This window comes from Ammospiza nelsoni, chromosome 14 (assembly GCF_027579445.1).
Source record: "Ammospiza nelsoni isolate bAmmNel1 chromosome 14, bAmmNel1.pri, whole genome shotgun sequence".
Taxonomy (NCBI): Eukaryota; Metazoa; Chordata; class Aves; order Passeriformes; family Passerellidae; genus Ammospiza; species Ammospiza nelsoni.
The window spans coordinates 15,482,774-15,503,611 of NC_080646.1; the positions used below are offsets into that span (position 1 = coordinate 15,482,774).

Consider the following 20,838-nt stretch of genomic DNA (forward strand, 5'->3'; position numbering starts at 1 on the left):
CAACAATCCCTAATTAGTTCATTTTGTTAACACCAAACTCAGCAATTTCAGAAATCTTTAAAATAGGTTATTTCAGCACCAGAAAGTTTAGACAGGAGAATCAAGACGTCATTTCCACAAGTGGAAAAAGAATGGAAAGCCAAAACTTCAACTCTGATTAAATATCAAAATTTTGTTTTGATTAGGTAAGAACAAAAAAAATTTTTTTTTTTTCTCTCTGCGTCAATCCCAGCAATCCCTTTCAAGCGCAAACTTATTCAGCTTTAACTTCTCTCCAGGCAAAACTGAAACACAAGCAGTAAAAATAATAGCACTCTTGCAGCAGGAGTCAAAGTGTAAGCCTCAATTTTTGTGGAATTCATCACATTAAAAAAAGTCTCAGATTTCAATATACAGTTTTTCTCTAAATTGAAAATTACTGAGCTTCAAAATATGTGCAAAACATTTTCGACATTAAACCAATCCCAATATGACTTCTTTTTAAGATTAACCTGCTGGTCTACAGTCTTGAAACCAGGAATCTAAAAACACTAGAGCCTAATTTACAAGCTCGAAGTCCTATGCAAGGATTGAAGACAAGAAAAGTATCTAATTTGTATTTATTCTCTGCTTCCAAGTATATCTTAAAACCAGTTGGAACTATGTGGCAAGAGCCTGTCCATTAACCATATGTAAGAGATTTAAGCTGTGGGGGACAGGGCTCACATCTTTAATGCTTGAGCCAGGATGTATTTTTATTTATCATAAAACATTTTAGTAACAAGTTACATCTGCAATGTAGAGGGAAACTTCCTCTGTGGTTGAAATTCTGACCTGTTGCTACCATGATATAACACCTAAACGAGGCAATTTCCTTCACAAGCAAAAATTATTATTTAAGCCTACATCACTTCTGATTTGTCTCTGCTAGATAAAAGTGCTCATGACAAATCCTAGCAGTTGGTTACATCTCTAGTTGCTTTATATAAGAATCAGGATCTAGATGAAAACTACACCAAAGCCACAAGACAAACATCTCCCATGGACCACTACAAGTCCCTCAGAGGCACCCCAGTGTGAGTTACCCACCTGGCATCAAGGATGGTGCGTGTGAAATAGCGAAGGTACTTGAAAATAGACATTGAATCTTGCAGCTTTAGGATTTCCTCTTCTTTGTACTTAAACAGTGCCAGGGCAAATCGGAATATTACCTGATAAGAGTACATATAATATGTGGTACTTTGTAAGTACAGAATACACTGAGTCTCATGACCATCTTTATAAGCCCCCAACAAGAGTTCCTCATGCACAGGCTGCACTTAAGCCCTTCAGTCACATCTCTGTCTATCTCCTTTCCCGCCCCAGCCCCTATTTCCAAAAGCTGGAAAATGTTTTGAATGGTTTTGCATAGTTCCTCCCTTGTTTTTTTCCTAGATGTCATTTTAACTAACAGGAGTTTTGCAAAGCAACCTTCATTTAGCCCTGCACTCAGTAACACCACAGTGCTTTGTTATCAGGTAACAAATGAACAAACTCAGCACAGTAAGTTCACCTTTGGTCCCTCATAGAGGAAGGAGTCCCAGATTTTGAAAAGGATGTCACTAACCACGCTGTCCACAAAAACCACAAGAAACCAGTTGAAAGTGATGAGAGTATAATCAACTTTATATTGTTCAAAATGAGAGTGTAGTCGTGGAAGCTTCTCACTCAATAAATCCTTAAATACTCGCTGATCAACCTAAAGAGATGACAAATAGAGTGTTACTGTTCCAATTGTACAGCACATCATTCAGAACAAGGCTGTTACCAATCTGTAAGTACAAGTTTTTCCAGAGCTAACCAGGAAACCCAGGACTGTCTACCTCACACTTCCAAGCTAGATCCACTCAAAGCACAGACAGCTACCCCACTGCAGATTGCCCTTGTCTGCTTCTCAACCCAGCCCCAGTCTCACAAGGCTCCTCCCACACAGGTGAGATGTTCCTAGTACTGGTCACCAGTGCTGCAGGAGCACAGGAGCAGAGAGAATGCTGGGCAAACACTTGGCTGGAGAAGGCAGCCTGGACCTGGAAGCAGGAATGCTACAGTGGCTACTGCCCACAGCACTGCAAATGCATTCTCACCCTGCCCTCCCCCAGAGCATCACCATTCCCCCAAATGTGAGGAAAGGAACGATAATACAGCTCAGGGTTGTGAAGCTATCAATGAGAAGGGGAGTTAAGGACTCCAAGGAGGACACTGAACAACTATCTCCCTGAGTCCTTATCCGAACAAGGGTCCTTGTGTTTGGAACTCACCCTGGTGAACTCCATTCCCATCCCCTTCCAAAGAGGCCTATCAGACAGCTGCAGAGGAAAGCTGCTGACTGGCTGCAGTTTACAGCAGAGCACATACCTGGGATCCCAGCAGTGTCTTGGTATAGTAATCACGAGGCATGAAAACTTCCACTATTGTTACCAGACACCAAAAAGCATCTTCCTGTTCCAAGTACAGAAGTGCAATTGCTACCAACCTGAAAACAGGGTTTATTTGGAGGAGAAGGTTATTAAAGATAAAAACTATACTAAGAACCATTACAGTATTTTTTCTGTTCAGCAGAGATAAATGTATTAACAGCAGAGCACTGAACAGCAAAACCTGATGAAGTTTAAGATGGGGCAAAGCCATGCCTTCTTAACCACATCAAGGATTTGTATTCAGCTAAATAAGAAAATGGAAAAATGCAAAAATTTGATCTAAGAATTTCTTGAAGTGTTGGTGTTGCCAATTTTAAGAGCCCTCTAAACACATAGTCTAGTTTAGAAAGGAGATATTTATCCTAAGGGTGTTAGGTGGAGGTTTCCACATTACTACTACTGCTACCACCACCGCCTCACCACCTCTATTACACGACTCACTGCCTCTATTCTACTACTTCTTCAGTGCTCTTTCAAAAGACAAAGCTGCTCTAAGTTCAAAAGTCTATGCTAGTACATAAAATAGTGCACAAGTGGACATCTATAATACTACAACATGGGGATGAGACAGGGTGTTAGACCAACACACCTGCTTCAAGTAGCACCTTCATTTACTACATATCTCCAAGTAGCAAAGTTATTCTGGCAAAGGCAACGGCAACAAATCAGATTTTTTTCTTAGCATTGTAACACAAGAATCCCCTTTAAATTCTGCAATTCTGATTGAAGACATCAGTGGAAAATGCTGAAATGTGTTGTCTTAACAATATGAAAAAAGCTTTCAAGTATTTTTTACTGCTTGCTTTAGAAGAAGAAAAACCTAACAAATTCTCACACAAGAAAGCAACACAATCCCCTACAAAGGACATGAAGTCAATGTAAAACTACTTTTGAGCAGCTCATTTCTTAAGAGCTAATTCCAGTTCCAGTTTTGATGCCAAGTTGATTTTACAAAATTTATTATGCAGGTCAACTGCTTTTTTCATTGGTTTAAAAAATGTGATAGTTACTTGTTTATTTTAAATTATGGGCATATAATCCATAAGGCAAACTGTTGTTCAAAACCACGTTGCTATACATGAGATATGAAAGGCTCATTAAGTGTTTCACTGCATAGTTATTAAGCAAGATAAGCAAAACCTTACCTGTTGAGCCCTTGGCAGTATCCTATATCAGGATTTCTCCAGGAAAATGCCAGCAGCACATTCCGCAGCTTCTGGATCCCTTCAGACGTGGGGGAGGAGTAATGTTTGTTGTTTGGCAAAGTCCTCAAGAGATCCAACTCAATCTGTTTGGATGCGGGATTTGGTTTTTCCAGAGCTTTTTGAAGCAAGATTTGGAAGTAGCCAGGTACTGCACTGTCCTTGAACTTTTTAACGTGGAGATTGACACACCATTTCCACATCTTGGACCGGTGCTCATGTGGGATTCCAGAGCGAATAAGGTTCTTCAGTTCCACACAGCGCATCATCTCTCTATTCATTGTGCTAGCAAGATAGTTCTCCCATTTCACTCCTGTGGAGATCTCTCGATTTTCACTGAGTGAAAGTGATCTCAAGTCCAGAGCTCGTGATTTTGCTACTAGTTTCTCCTCATCATCATCCTCTGGGATAGTCTGAAAACCATATATATCATATTCACTGTAATGGAGAGGAAGAAAAAAGGTTTTAAAAATATGTTCAGTAGCCCAGAAGCTCTCAAGTTCCCACCACAAAGCCACTCTCCATAGTTCTCAAGTTCTTCTTATTAAACATTTTTCTGAAGTATATTCTTTATTTAACAATTACTTGTTCAATTCCATATACAAAAGACTTGGTGCCCATGTTCCTGTATATATTTCTACACAAATTAAGCAATTTATTTAACAACATGGTTGAGTTGGAAGGTACCCATCTCCTCAGCAGCTCACGTTCAGCAGCTGTAGGGCAATATTTTTGTCTAAGTTTGATATTGCATCTCAAATAATGAATTGCCAGTGAAACTTCCCAGTGGGACCATTTCTGACTCCCAGCAGAGACTGTCACTGCCAAAGCCCCGACAGTCCCCGCTCAGCTCCTGCTCACCCCACACTCACAGCCAGGCCAGGGCTCCTCACAGCTTCCACCCCTCAGCAGAGTCTCAGGCTCCACAGAACACTTCATTCAAGGCACACAGACACAGCCTGGGCTGTGCCACGGTGCCAATCCCAGGGCTTTAACCCCTCCCAGTCCAAGTCTTCACAGCCCTCCTCCTCCTCCTGAGTCCTCGCTGTGTCTCCCAGTGTCCCTCGCCTGGCTGGTGCCACCAGGCTTGTGGCCCCATCTTCCAGATTAGACCACCCACACCTCAATCTGCATCTCAACCTGCACCAGATCCTCCCCAAGACAATGTTTTTATACAGCTAAAAGGATTTCAAGACTATTCCATGATTAATGAAGAGAAATACAATAAATAACCCAAACCTGCAAATACATTCTCACTGTGTTTTCCAGTGTTATAACAGAGCCCACTGGCCAAGACACACACACATTTAATTTAACTACCTGACCAGGTGGGGTTTGAAAAATGCTTGTTCTGGTTGTTCATTAGGTTCTGCTTTCAAGGCATCTTCCAGTAACTGTGTGATAACCTCACTAGCAGGACTTTGATCCTCAGAGCAAACAGGAGTTTTCATTTCTTGAAGCAAGATCAAGTATTTACTTTCAATCTGGCAGAGTTTGGCTTCTAAGCTGGTATACTGCAGAAAACAATACATGATACAAATCTTCAGACACTTTGTACTACACCTCTTTTAAAACCTGCCTCAATACTATTCTCTTGATTTATGCTGCTTAGAAACATCTAAGTCAAGAACAGCCAGTTTAACTTTCCCATTTTTGTAACATAGGGCAGCATAGTAAACCAGATATTTTCCACCACACATATTTTTGCATATGGAAATTCTGAGCAAACCTTAATTATCACTGCATTGTATGAAATACTTTAAAAGAACAAATTGGTTGCATTTTAGCAGCTTTAGTCTGTGCATGTTTGAACAAGGACAACTCAAGTGGCATAAGAGTTAGGTAATAGCATGTAAGAACTGTAAGCACACATCTCTCTGCTAAAAATACAACATTTAAGCCTGGCCACTGAATGCATGGCTTCCAAACAAGCAAAGCCTACTGAACCAGCTACAGGTATCTAACCTTAGTTAAGATGAGTGCATCTTCCCCAAGCACTGGAAATCTTCATAATTTACCTGCAACATCTCTACACTCACATTCATGCAGACAGAAATGACATTCACCATACCACAGTCATCCTTTGTGCTCAGAAGAAAGCTTGATAGTGACCTATCAAATCCTTACACATCCTATCACTGACCTTTAAAATAAAATCATTACAGCCTTAATTCTGAGGAAACAATGCTTTCAGACATGTATATGGCTTTGTTGATAAGTTATCAATATATTCCACTGGGTCACACAATTTTAAAAACAATTACTTCTTTCAAGAATCCATTCAGAAAGATTGGTCTGTAAGGACTGAAAGGCTTTTTTTTTAAGCTATCATATTTATATACATTTAAATGGCTCCATTTCCTGGGTAGATTTATGGCTAAAGTATGGAAAACTGCTTTAGACATTGCCAAGTGAGAACATGCTGACCTTTGCCTGCCATTCTCTCTCTCTTGCTTCTGCATTTCTTCGTAGAGTAGAAAGTTCTAAAATCTCCTTATTTAAAAATTTATTCTGGGTCTTATAACCCTGAAGATTGTCCTGTTGATAAAAAAAACACAAAGTGGATTATGCTTGTTAGATAAAGATCACCTTAGAGCATAGAAACAGCAGCTACTAATAGGATTTTAATTAAAAATATCAGGCACAAATCAAATATTATTTTCGGACTTCATTAAAACAAAATGCGCATGCCAAATATGAGCACAGGGTGGTGCTGTGCCCCAGCTGCATCCCTCCCAGTGCTCCACTGCCTGCAGAAGGCAGCTGGCTGCTGTCAGGGGACAGGCAGGGAGAGCAGGCACACGCAGGCTGAGCCCACCCCAGAGGCCACAGCAACACAAAAAAAAGGGATGAACGTCCCTTGGGTTTTCACCACCCTCAGCAGCCCTCATTAATAGAAAAAGTTTCATGTCTGCCTCCTAGAAAGATAAATCCTTAACAATGACTTTCCCTGCCTAATCCACTCAGATCCTGGCTGCAAACACTGCCTCTGAAAGCTGAACCTGTGGGATGAGGCTGGTACCTCCCACAGCCACAGACTCTCCCACTCCCCAGCACGCACGAGCCCTGACTGCTCTCTGCCAAGACCACTGACTTCTGGTTTCAACTTCATTTACTAAAACTTACCAGGCTCATATATAAGAAAGAAAACTATATATGTTTAAGCATATTTTAAGCAACTTATTTATATTCCAAATGCTTTGGAACATTAATCAATTTGAAATACAAATTTACGCAAAGGCAAGAAAGCCTTTTTAGAGCAACGGGGATAACTTCAGTAACTCCATTAAGAACTTGTGACACATTCTGAGAGGTATATTACAGAATAAAAATAAAGCATTAGTAGGAGCTGTAGCAACTTTAGAAAAACAGGTTCTTATACTCCTCCCTCTTTTTTTGGCTCCTCAGAGCTTCCCTTTGCTTTTCCACATGCTCTTTGTTGCCCACTAGCTGGCAACCTAGTTCACACCAAAGCCTCAGTCAGTTAGGGTTATATTTAAAATAAAAAAACCAAAGCAAGCTTTATTTTTGTTTGTATTTTCCATGCTTGTATTTTCCTTCTACCCTTAATCCTTCCTGCTCCTTTCATTATTTCTTACATTTCTTCTGCTCCACAGCAATGATTAACTGACTGAAAGTATAGCCCTGCACTAGAGATGGCCCAAGGGAAGGAAGTTCTGGTTAGATTGTCACATAACAGCTCCAAGTGAGGTTCCAAGCTGAGAAAGCCTCCATTGATAAGTGTCCTAGGGAGCTCCTGCAGTGATCTCAAACAGTACAGCAGACTAAAAAGTGCTTTTACAGACAGAAGAAATGCATCAAGACAGAGACAGTGCTCTTACTTTTAGTCTGTCCAGTTCCTGTAGCTCCTTATTAGAACAGGTGGCCGTGGGGGAATTTATTGCTCCACTTTGAGAGGATGTGCTGTCCTCACATTCGCTGAGTTGACGAGAGAGCTTCATGATGACTTCATCTTTAGCTTGAATAGTTTCCATCAACATTCCCAGCCGTTCATTGAGTTCTCCAACTTTACACTTCAAATTCTTGACTTCCTGCTGGAGACTATCTTTTTCCAGATTTAGCTTTTCAAGCTGATTATTGAGGCCCAAAATCTGCTCATCTTTTTGGTGCAACAGCTCTAATGTATCTTTGGGAACCCCCTCACAAAGGCGGCTTGCAAAGTATTTGTCATATTGGGAAGATCGGACTGTTTGCTGCAGAAGTCGAACAAGTTCCTGAGAATTACAAAACAACAGCAAAAAAACCTGATGACATTTTAAGTTTCTAAATTTTATAGCTTAGAAATCTAAGGTCAAACAAAATAAAGTTTCTGCAATGGGTTAAGACCTCATGCTGGTGTTTTAAAGAGAAGAAGAAACACTTTACAACATGATTTCTAGCAGGCTAACACCTTACATTGACTGGCCTACAGAGATGGCTTCAGTGTCCTTCACTGAGCTAAGGATCCTGCCTGAAATAGCTGCAACAGGTTAAGGAAAAGGAGTGAACAGCTGAGGCCCAGCAGCTGTTGGAAGCTGAAAAAAGCCTTGCTTGCAAGAGAGGTATCCTGTTGTAGGGGGAACAGGAAGAGGCTCAAGCCCAAAAAGTTAACAGGAAATCGTTACAGAATGGAAAAAGCAAAGGTAACTAAGAGCTCTCTTCTCTAACGGATGTGGAGAAAATAAAAAGAGGTAAAAAACAAACTCTGCTTTGTCAAAAAGGAAGTCTGTGAAAGGCTGTTTAGAAAATCTTGCCACAGAAATGACCACCTAAGACACCGTTTTTCTTCTTATTAAAACAGAAGCAGCTGTGAATGAAGTGTTGCGCTAGACCGGTGAGATTTCCCACAGCAGCAGGCTCAGAAGCTCAAATGTACTCCTAGGAAAGAGAATGCCTAAAATGAGTATAAATATGGGGCTCAGACTCCTTCTTTGGCTTCCCTTTGATCACCTCACACATAGGAAAATACAAATAGCAGAAGCAGCAGCTCCACATAAGATCTAAAATATTTTTCTTCTTAAAATGAGTAGAAGTTCTTTTAGATAAAAGCAAGGTATTGAATAAATTGGAGTTCTGAGGGCACACAAGCATGGCCATCATGTGAGTGCAGTCTATATACATACATTATGGTTAGACCTATCTTACAAAACCCCTCCTGAGGAGAGAAAGAAGCCAGGTTTATTTCCTGCCCACTGCACTAGCACTGAAAGAATCAAAAGACAAACAAAGAGAATCTGAAAGGAGAAGTTCCCAAGATATTTTATGTACATACAGCAAAAGAAGCTATGACTATCAGCCAGGATCCTGGCAGACACCAAACAAGTTAACTTCAGAGAACAAGGAAGACAGATAAACCAATTAATGAACAGTGTGCAAAGGAAGTTTTATTCAGGGATCTTATCTTCAACAGAAGTAAAAGATGGTCCTTCTTGTTTCAAGACATTTGCACACAAAAGTTTGTTTAGAACCATCATTTTATAACAACCAACCAGTTCTTAACATAGTGAGATTGCCAGAAAGGTTAAACTCCCAATCACCTGCCAGACCCATTTGCTTTTGTGCACTTTGCCTGAAGGTTTAATTACCTTTTGGCTCAAAAGATCTTTCTTCAGCTTCTCCAACTCTTCCTGCTGGCTTTGATACTTCAGTTGCAGTTCAGAGAGCAGTCTGTTCCCATTGCCAGAGCAGCACTCTGTTGGGGAGGAGTCGCTGCTGGTGCGGTTTTTGCTTGATCCAATCATATCCTTCAAGGGGCGCCTTGCTTTGTGTGGAATGCGGCCAAAATCAAATGGAAAAGCTGAACTAGTCAGTCCTGCATAAAACAATTTCTTCTAGTTCGGTTCACTTAGTAAAAAGGCATTTCAAAGCATTCAGATTTCCTTAAAAAATATACTCATTAACATCAGACTTTAAGCAGCTTTCAAACCACTCAATACAATAGTGTTAAACATGCCTCATTTTCCAAGTTGCATCTTTTGGTGGGGAAAAAAAAAGCTCAAAAATATTGTCCCCTCGCAGATAAATTAAATAAATTTGGCTCATAAATAATAAATAAATAAATGGCTCATAAATTAACACTTTTCATATAAATCATGAAGAGAATTTTACAATTCATTACAGAAAATAAAAGGTATCCGTAACTATGGCAAAGTAAACTTTGCTTCAAATAATCAGAGCAAAACCATCTCTGATATCACAGCCTACTGCTCCTGTAAGAGGATTCAATGTAAGGTTCCACCTCCACATACAGGATATTTTCAAACAGATTAAATCACTTGGATATCACCTAAGGTGCTCTTAAAAGAGATGTAAAAATATCTTGACAAGGCTATTCCAGACACTGGTCAAATCTGAGAACCAGTTACAATACACAGATGAGCTGCTGCCTCATATCCATCCCTACTTGTGCCCCATTTCAGAAGCAAGCCAAGGTAACAAGTACATACACAGAGTCTAAAGGCAACTCTGCTTCAGTGGGTGACACTCAAGTGAGCAATTACAGACACCAGCACTTCCCTTTGCCTGGTTACTTTGCAAGTCATGTGACAAAACAAACCAGCAGCATGCTCAGGAAACCCACACCAGTGGATAACAAGGCTTTGTCTTTATTCTCTTGTATTTGAATGGCAGAGGACCCCAAACACATCCTAAGAAATCGATTTTTAAAAAAATAGTTTACAGAGCTCTGGATGTGGTTTGTGAAGAAAAAGAAAAGCTTCCACTCATCTCCTAGAGACAGCCATAACAAGGTACTCTCTGCTAGACAAGGTAAGGCATATGATCCCCTTGCTTCCTCCACTTCTACCTTTACTTCCTTCTGCCAGGTGTTTCCTTTTTTCTTCCAGTGCCATTGAGTCCTCCAAGTCTTTTGGGGTTGGATCCAGCAATTCCCACTCCTCAGTGGTGTAAAATATACTCCTGCGATTGTCGTTACTTCCTTTTCTTAAGGAGGACATGGAATTTCTGTGAAAAGGCAGCAGGAAAATGTGACAAATATTTCTCCATTTTGCATTATTTTTATAAGGGGCTTTTCATAGTTCAAACAGTGCGAACTAAAAATAAGCTACAAACACAGACAAAATCAATACCAAATAAAAGCTCAAAGAAAACAAAACATACACTACCAAATAGCACTTGCAATCAACAGCTAAATTCCAAGAACAGAAGAATTATTTTACTTTAATGTCATGGTCTTTTGCATCCCCTTGTTTTAGCTTTGTTTTTGCAGGGGGCAAGTACAAAACAAAGTTAGGATTTACAAGCAGCATCTCTTTATTGATCAGCTGTAGTTTAGAATTTTAGGGTAACTGCCAAGCATTAAACTGAACAGCATGCAGTCAAAACACAAGTATGTTATAGTTCCATACAGGGGATTAAGGCAAAAGTTGGGATCATCCAAGAGACCTGCTGCAGCTGAACTGCTGATGACAAGACTCCTTTACAGTTTTTCTTTTCTACGGTGGAACATGGCCAACTATCTGCAAGAACATTTCAGGGGCAGCCTCTGAATTCCAGCCAGGTAATTCTATAGGAGAACAATACATTTCCCAGCAGGATGAGATTACCTGACCCAGCTCCCCCACGACCATCATGCACTCAGGAAATGTCCACTCTTACATCCATGAGTATTAACATAGCTCAGTGTTGCAAAGCCTTTGTTCAACTACATAAGAACATTCCAAATCAACCCATATGAACCAGTTTAATATTTTTGGCATAGAACTGGAAATATATTGAGTATCTCAGCATTTTCCACAGAGTCTGTGCAAGCTCACTAAGATGCTTTCACTCAATCATCCACATTCTCTCTTCAAAACTTAAGCAGAAAATAACCCATATTACACTTTCAAGATCATTTGATGATCCAAGCCAGTCTTTCAGCTTCACAAGAGATTTAACATCTCATCAACACAAACTCTAAGCCAATCATTAATTAGTGCACAACTTTTATAATCTGATTAATTGACAAATATTTACAATTTAAAAATTATCCTAATGGTTATTAATAAAACTATTTCAGCAATCAATTTACAAGCTTGGCAAAGACTCATTTACGCTACAGATTTCATTTTCTTCTAGAAAGAATCCTAATTCCTGTTGGGGGCAAGAAGCATAATTTCTTTGTTCAGACATTCCACACAAATTATGTAAATCAAACTGGGCAATGACAGATTGGACACCCAATATCAGTGAGGGTCTCAGGAGGTGCTCCCTGGCATCTCTACACCTCTTCTCCAAATGGTGGTTGATCTCTTACCAGGCAAAACTCCACATTCTCCCTTCTGTTCTCTGTGCCTGTTCTGCACTCACTCAGCCTTAACATTTAAAAGCCTGAACACCACCTTCTAAAGGTTGAAAAAAACATAAAGAACAAGTCAAGTGACTTCCAGAACAGCTTCTTTAAAGCACTGCTGTTAGGCCCATGAAAAATCATAGCTGATGCTGAGTTTTGTGAAGCTTTTGCACAAGTTTGTTCAGGGCATTCAAGCAGCAGTCCTCCAATACTTTCTATTAGATTAAAATATTACAAAAGAATAAATAGATAAATTTGAAAACAGCATTTATTTCCCTAACTACAATCGGGCAACTTACACAAGAGCCAATCATATGATCTAATGAGTCTCTATTTTTAAATGTTTGGGGTTTAAGTCTTGTTTGTATGGTTATACAACTGGAGGTTATAGTAATTCAGTATGCTTCCAAATCTATATTCTGCATAAATAAGTAGGTGAGAGCAAGAAAATGAAAAAAAAAAATCAAGCCTAAATGTCTGTATACATCAAAGTGTATTTTTAAAAGTAGAGAAGCACATTTCAACTTTAATTACTGTAAATATATACACTGCTTAACTCCAAGACATATTTTTCTTCCCCTCTCCCCCCCATTATTACATTACAACTGCTACCTAGGATGCAAATACAGCTATTATAGCAATATCTTCTCTGTCAGACAGCATCACACTAAATGTGTGTAAATGTATTCAGGAGGGAGGACAAAGGCTTTTACTGAGACATCTACACACCTTAATAGAAATTCATAAATATAAACCAATAACGTGCTCACAGCAAGAGAGGAAGCTCTCTGCAGTTTTAGACACACTTTGATCCATCCTCTAACACTGGGGCTGTAACTGATCACAACCCAGTAAGACACTGCATAGAGCACACATATTCCAAAGGCTGCCAGATCTTCCCCCATCCCAAATGGTACAGAACTGCTGGAGAAGGGAGGAAAACAACCAACCACAACACTAGGAAAAAAAACCCCAAAACAACCCACAGCCAAAACCAGCACTATCTGGTAACCTCTCAGATCCCTAAACCAGAAAGCTTTAAAGGGGATCTGTTTAACTTTGCACTGCTGATGAAAATGAACATTCTCCTCCCAGCTCAAGAAGGACATGCTTTACATGCTGTAGTTTTTTTAACCAAAGCTACAGCTCTGCTTTGTGAGCTGCTCTGCATTAGCACTGTAACATGCTTTAAGCAGAAGTAGAAAATCCATCTATGTGGGCCAAGAAAACCACAAAATTCTTTAGAAAGAAACCCAGCAGGAGAGCTGAAAACCAATGGGACTGCTTTCCTTAAAGCAATTAATACTAGAGAGTAAAGTCATTGTGAGGGGTTTTGATGTTGTAGAGAAGCTGTCTGCCACATTTTTGCTCAAGAATTTGAACTACATCCACTTCAAATCTGTGTCCATTTCAAATGAGCTTTCATTTCTTTTAAGAAGAAAACAAAACCCAAGGATTTATATTGGTTTGATTTTCATCACCAAAAATAGTTCCTATGCACTGAGTACTAGGACTAATACAACACTGGGAATTGACTGCTCCATGAAAAAGCAGCAGTGGCTGAGAATACAACTCAGCCTCAACAACCACTGGGGTTCAGAGTGCAAAGCCATCACTGGAAGTGCTGTACAAGACTTTTCAGCTATCAGTGATGCTACACAATAATAAATAATACACAATAATGCTCCCTTAAACCTTCAAACAGTAAATAAAGAGTCTGTTTACTTGAAGAAATACAACAAACAAACCCAACCCATCACCTCCCATCATTCTAAGTTCCACTGACCACACAGCAATGTAGGAAATAGTCTTGGTCAGGAACTACCAATCCCATGGGAACTCTTTGTCCCAGGTTCACAACTTACTTGATCTCAGTACTCCATTGTTTAAGTGAGAAATTGATGGCACTTCCTTGGACTGGTGCAGGCTGGGATGCTGCTTGTTCCCCCACCAGGTCTGTAGGAGAAGTCTCCACAGCTAGAATATTTCTAGCTCTCTCTGCTGAAGCATTTTGATTTAGGATACTTATATCTATATTAAAAGAAAAAAAAAAAAAAAAGAGAGAAAAAATAAACAATCTTCAAAAAGTAAAAGAATATTGGCTCTGTAAAGTCATAGACTGCTAAGCCTGCTAGTGACATTGTTCAGGGCTTACTTTAAATTGCTAAAAACAAAAAACTTTATAAAACATTCAGTTCTAATGAACCTTATAAATCACAAACTTCTCAGTCAGATCTCACTGTGGCCACATACTTTTGATAACAGACAGGACCTGTGTGATGCTTACAAAGCATTATTTCATGAGTCAGCGACAAAATAGGCAATCAGAACCAAGTCCAGAACAGTGTCACAAAAACACTGACCCAGCTCTCATCCTGTAAGTTATTCATCCTAAAAGTGACTCTGCTGCTGCAAGTCAGTGACCTTCACAGCCCTGAGGCAGTGCTGTGCAAGGCCAGGCTGGGCACTGCCAGAACCAAGAATGCTGGCACAGCTCTGCAGGACATCAGACACCTCCTGCACCAGTGAGGGCTCCTGAATGCAGCCCCTCCTCAAGCCAGCCCAGGCAAATCTCCTGTGCACTGCAGCAAGTGGGGCCCCATGGACAGGCCCTGCAGAGCTGCAGAACAGCCCTGCACAGGCTGACCCAACCAGCACACCAGGGCTCCAACACATCACCCTGACAAACACAGCCTGCACAACCTGCAGTGCCTGTGCTACCTCTGTGTTTCCATTAGTCTGGAGAGCTGCTGTCTCCCTCCAGGAGGAAGAGGGAGTAAAAAAATACAGAATATACTATGAGTAGCAAAAAGCATTAGAGAGAAGCCTAAAGTGGTTTACAACCTTCTACAAACCCTCTGAAAAGGCAAGTTAAACAAACCCAATTGCAATTTTCAGTCTTGATATAATTCATAAAGTACTGAAGTGGATTAAAGATTTTTTTGACAACACTCTCAGACTTGATTCAGCATTTATATTAGCAAGTAACACATTGGATGGGCTCTGACTTAAATAAAACCCTAGGAAATTATGATACCCTCTTTTATCCCTGGTGAGTCTTTCAGCCTTTGCTCTGACAATTGCTTGGCACAAGCAGAGACCATCTTTAAGCAAACCCTATCCTCCAATTACCCAGGGGGTTACTTTTACCAAGTATCAAAGATTAGAAGTAGAAAGAACATTCTGTGATAAAGAAAATGAAATATTAAAGATCTCTGACACTAGGAATGTCTCAAACCCTTGAAAAATAGTATCTGACACAGAAATGTATCATATCATGTTTCAAATAGAGGTACAAGTTACACTGCCTTGATTTTTATAAACAGATACTTCAGGGCCTTATCAGCCAAAGGGAATTCCAAGTTCTTTTGCACTGTGGCTGTTCTAACTAAGCACAGTTCAGCTAAAATAGCTTAGATAAAACTAAACATGGGATTATATTTACTGTCTAATGAAGAGGAAAGAGAATAAGTAGGTTTTAACTACAAAATAATAATTAAAAACAAAACCAAACCCAACCCTCTCCCTTCCCCCCAGAAAACCCAAACTTCCCAAAGTGGGAAAAAAACCAACCCAAGCCACAATGCAGAGACAAAAATTTCATGCACACTCAAAGCCAAGGTGGAATACTAACATTCTGCCTTTACACTTACAGCTTGTTTCATCTTCTACCTGTGTGATTCTGCTAAGTCCTTTTAGAGGATGGTCCAGGTAAAGGAACTGCTCAAGAGCTGAATTCCCAACAAATGCATTTCCCCTCCCAGACATGCCAATTGTCTGGATGTGGCACCCTGAGGTTGCTCACTGGACATCACCCCCTGCCCACACCAGCCAGGAGCTTTGTTAGAGGCATGGACTGCACAGCACACAAAGCACAGCAAATTATAGTGGCTGCTTGTGCAACCTCCAAGTAAAAAAAAAAATCTTTTTTTGGAACTTATTTCAAAACACAACAATCTTATAAATACGTGGCATTGCACATTTTATTAATGCAAATTAAGAACTGAAATAATCAAAACTACATTAACATTTTAGATTTCAAGAAAAAATAATAATCCCACATGGTATAAAGAACAAATAATTTATTTGACTTCCATGGTAGTAAGGCATCTCCACGACAAATCCTACAGTGTAATTACTGTTAATATTCAATTTCCCACATCCCACTTTGATAAATACTTTGAAGTATTTTTCACTATGTTGAATGCTCTTAAAAACCTTTCAAGGCTGATCCACAAAGCTGTATCTAGCTCCATGCATGCCCCAGTTAGTCCAGGTTTCTGAACAGGGAGGGGAGAGGACAGGGGAGGACAGACAGGCAAGGCTGCAGTAAGCAGTTCTGGGTTTGGACTGAAGGCAGACTACTTCCCCATTTAAAACATTTGTGATAGCATCTGTACTTGAGCACCAGCAAAAGAAATCAATTTCTGTGCTCTGGTATAAAGCACAACACTGCATGCACATTCAATTCTTAAAAAAAAAAAAAAGAAGAAAAAAGCCACAAGACAAATATCTTGGTCATCAACATGAAACCAGAGCCTTAGAGAATCCCGTAACTCTAGAAGAAACTCCTGGAGTACTTGATTAAAAAGAAGGAAAGAACAAGAATCAATCATTCTGGGTATTTGCATTTTCCCCAAAAGGGATCCCTACTTAAACACTTCAGCTGATGATAAGAGTTATCACTGGGATTTGTCCTAGAAAATGAGATACTCAAGATGCAGCTCCAAATTCTACATCATGCAGTTTAAATGCAGGCTACCCCTGAAAGGGATGGGCCTACTCAGCCCATGCATGTTATGCTGACATTCCTAGTCCTGGATATAACAACAATAGTAATTTAAATTTAAAAAAAAAAAAAAAAACAAACACATGAAGAGGTTCAGCTGGCTTATCCAGAAAGCCCCTAATGACTTACAGAAAAAACCAGATCAGTGATGAAACAACTGGATGTGATGCAAACAGGTGCTGCAGTCACAGAGGCTTGTTTCACATTGTACCCAAGCTCTGAGGGAAGCAGCACAAAAAAGAACAGATTCTGTGGCCAAGTTACACATTACAGTTGATGTGATCCAACACCCTGCTGCCAAGAGGGCAGGCCTGTCTGCTGCTTTACTCTGCCTTCCTGTATTTGGTTGCTGTGCCTTGTTCCCTCCTGTCCACCAGCTGTGCAATCACCTGATTGCACACTGAACATATTCCACTCATCAATCTAGCAGAAATGAAAAAAAGTGCTCCTTTCTAGCTAATATATGACCTCAACCTACTCAGCACAGGGTCAGTTAAACACAACAAAAAAGGGAGCCTGTGCAGCAGAGAACAAGAGGCTGAAGGCAGAAAGACAAAGGGCTGAAAGAGCCAAAGCCTGTTCCCTTTTGCAACACTTAGATTTTTGCCCACCAATACGTGTGCTCTGCATCTGCATGGCTTGACAAGCTGCTACCCAGACTGGCTACTGCCAAAAAAAGGGGTCTCAAACCATCCCACGTGGCATTCCCAACAATTCTCTTGGGCTAATCCTGCCATTCACCTGTCCCTACAGCAAACCACTTCTGGAAACTACACTGGCCAAAAAACTCATCTGGAGAAGAGGCTGATTGCTGCTGCCTGCAGACCCTGCACTGGCACATGGCAGGGCCAGCCTGCAGCAGCTCAAGGGCTGGGCTCTGCTCTCAGCAGGAGCTGCCTGCAGTGCCTGCCAGGCCCAGCTGAGCCCCAGCAAACACATGTGAGGCCGGCTGTGTTGAGCAAGCAGGCACAAGCAGCACATTATCTCAAAGGAGAGAATGGGTTAGAGGACAACACTAAAACGGGACCTGAAACTCAGGAGGGGACAAGGTGTGACAGCAACAGGTCAGCACTGCTGGGTTTACAGGGGAGCAAAGTGACATCAACCAAATGTGACACCTGTTGATGAAATGTGCCTGACCACAAGACTGCTTAAAGCCAGGAGAGCCTTACTAATGCCTAACTTGGCACAGAATTGGATTTTACTCAATCTTATTTATGGACAACAGAAATCAGCAAGAAATCAATTTCTGTAGGGATTGAGGAATAAAACAATTCACAAGTGCCTGTGCAATGTAGTAAAAAATGCAGAGTAACTCTGTATAATGTTGATAACTCTGACACTAGTGTAGAATTATGTTTTCCTTGCCTAAAGGTATTTCACAGACTGAACTTCACTCATGTAACATCAGTGCAGATTGTCTTTCAGTTTTGAAGGCACTGCATTTTTATCAAAGTCAGACAGATCCACCACACCATACCTTTTCAGGAACAAAGCATGGTCATCCAGAATGCAAAATATACCTGTTCCCATTAAAAACTGAAGTCTACATCTCAGGATATTTACCATACTAACTTTTTAAGATGTTGCAACCACTAAAAGACAACTTACCTAAGCTTAATGAAACCTAGTTGTAAGACTACTCAATTTTATTTCACTTCTAAAAATCTGTTTTTCAAGAAATCAACAGATTTTGTAAAGGATATAAAATCACATTTATGTTAAATATTGTAGCATATGCAAAGTTTACATAGAGTTACTTGATGAAAAGATGTGAAAAGTCTTTCTTAAGGCAATTCTGTACCCCAGTGCAACTCGTGGTGTTGATGAACTGACACTGAGGAGAGCTGTGCCCTCTGTTGTCACTCAGGTTCCCAACGTACCAGGGTTGTCTTTGGCAACGAGCCCTTTGGAGAAGTCACTGGGCGTGGGGGAGGTGCGGCTGTCCAGGTTGTGGCAGTACTCCCACCTCTTCTGCTGCAGCTCCTGGAGCCAGTAGGTCGTGTCCTGCCGAGTCGCAGCCTGCAGGACACGGGAGCAGAGCGCTGTGAGACCCCTGCATGCCCTTGGAATGAACACAGTCATTCCAAGTGCAATAATAAACTCACACCTGTATGCCCTTGTAATGAACACAGTCACTCCAAGTGCAATAATAAACCCCACACCTGTATGCCCTTGTACATGAACACAGTCACTCCAAGTGCAATAATAAACTCACACCTGTATGCCCTTGTAATGAACACAGTCACTCCAAGTGCAATAATAAACTCACACCTGTATGCCCTTGTACATGAACACAGTCATTCCAAGTGCAATAATAAACCCCACACCTGTATGCCCTTGTACATGAACACAGTCATTCCAAGTGCAATAATAAACCCCACACAGATCAGCAGCAGACCACCAAGGTACCATCACTCAAAATCAGTATGATTTTAAAGGAATAACCACAATGGACCAGGTGCACCTTGTGGTCACATGCACATCCATGATTTTCACACCAGAATTTTTCATTAGAAGTAGTCTCGTGCATTCCTTTTCTTCAGTTTTACACTCAAACTTTAGAAAATGCAGTAGCATCTTATATTTTACACACAAAGTACTGTTTGAACATATAACTACAAATGTATATTATTGGAAAAAATCCCATACACATTCCAGAAGATTCCCATTTTCTTTTAACTTGTTTTCTTACCAGCAGAAACCAACAAATGAATAATGCATTGCAATGCCTCTTACTTTAATGACTAAATCTGCATACCGTATTTCCTGATGATACCATGAGGTAACCACCTTCTATAGAAAAATCATATTCAAAACAAAAAAAACCCATAACCCAACATTAATGCCTAACCTACAAGACTCCAGTCAAAAATATGAATGGGCAGTAAGTGAGGAAGAATTCAAACATACCTTGAATCAGAGCTCTAAGTCATTTCAAAGCACGAGAAATGACAATATACAAATACCAAGAAGAGACAAGTGAAAGTATCTGACACTGCAGGTGCTCTCATGGAAAAGTAATTGTTATTTCAACATACCTCTCCAGCTGCCAGTCTAGGACAAGCACCTGACCTGGTAACATGGATTGTTTAGGAACAAAAAAATTAGCACTGATGAGAAGACACTCCCCTAACTCCTCTGGCTTGTTAGCACATGGAGTGCTTATCTTTTAGCTGGCCTTTCTCCTACCTCCTCCCAAAGTGCATGAGGGCATTATCAGTGGAAAAGAGGACTATGTTTACTCCTTAAAGACAACCTAATTTCAAACAGTTTTTTGTTCTATTCCTCAGAAATTCAGAGGGCACCTGTGCAACGTACAGCTGCAAAAGAATGGAGAGCGACAAAGAACACATATTTACATATAAAGGCATACAGAAAGTGCTGCACAAAGCACAGCAATGGCACAGAATTGTCTACATTTCTCACATAAGAACACTTCTGGTCTAGTAAAATTGAAGATTCATTGGCCACTATATTTTGGTCCCAAGAGTAGCTAATGACAACACAAAGCATAAACAGCACGACAAACAAAAACTGATGCTTCCCCAGGGTGCTCTCTCTGATTCAGCAATTTGTAATCTCTGTTTAATCATGAGAGAGATGCATTTTTATTTTACCTTTTGGCTCTTTGTACCCCTACGAGCTTTAACACCATGATACCCTACAGCAAATGGCTCCAAAGGACCATTCAAGGAGATTAAGCAGAAAACCTCAGTTATTCCTGAAGCTGCTGCCCCAGCTCCTTTCAGTACATTATGCACATGGCAGGATACAAGATATATAAATCAAATAAACATTCATAAATCAAGAAGTGAAACAAACAAGTGACACATGAGAACACTGCAGAGCCAGTTAGTAAGAAAGATATGTAACCAAGATACTTCTAATCTGAAATGGAAATCACCTTCATGTATTATTTTTTGCTTACTCACAGGAAACCAGAGAAAACCATTTCCCTCACAAAAAAAATGCATAGGGTAAAGAATAGTTCAGAAGGGCAAAGAACTGGGCCCTGGGCAACGCCAATCCCCACAGCCACCTCTGGCAGTTTGGGAATGACCACCACAGGAGCAGGATTTTAAGTCTACAGACTACAGTCACTTCTTGTCAGGAGTA

The 20,838-nt window shown here is 40.4% G+C and overlaps 1 protein-coding gene across 4 annotated transcripts in view; it reads right to left on the minus strand.

Moving 5' to 3' along the window:
* TBC1D2B (TBC1 domain family member 2B) overlaps positions 1-20,838 on the minus strand; it is a 41,348-nt gene that overhangs the window by 15,388 nt on the left and 5,122 nt on the right. For 3 of the 4 annotated variants that reach the window (XM_059482330.1, XM_059482329.1, XM_059482331.1), the window contains exons 2-12: positions 18,603-18,741; positions 13,796-13,961; positions 10,443-10,600; positions 9,223-9,449; positions 7,480-7,872; positions 6,065-6,175; positions 4,958-5,151; positions 3,581-4,075; positions 2,374-2,491; positions 1,532-1,717; positions 1,069-1,190 (exon numbers count right to left, since the gene is read on the minus strand). In XM_059482330.1, coding sequence (XP_059338313.1) covers positions 1,069-1,190; positions 1,532-1,717; positions 2,374-2,491; positions 3,581-4,075; positions 4,958-5,151; positions 6,065-6,175; positions 7,480-7,872; positions 9,223-9,449; positions 10,443-10,600; positions 13,796-13,961; positions 18,603-18,741 — 2,309 coding nt within the window. The remainder of the gene's footprint in view (positions 1-1,068; positions 1,191-1,531; positions 1,718-2,373; positions 2,492-3,580; positions 4,076-4,957; positions 5,152-6,064; positions 6,176-7,479; positions 7,873-9,222; positions 9,450-10,442; positions 10,601-13,795; positions 13,962-18,602; positions 18,742-20,838) is intronic. The other variant, XM_059482332.1, reaches the window with a different exon arrangement.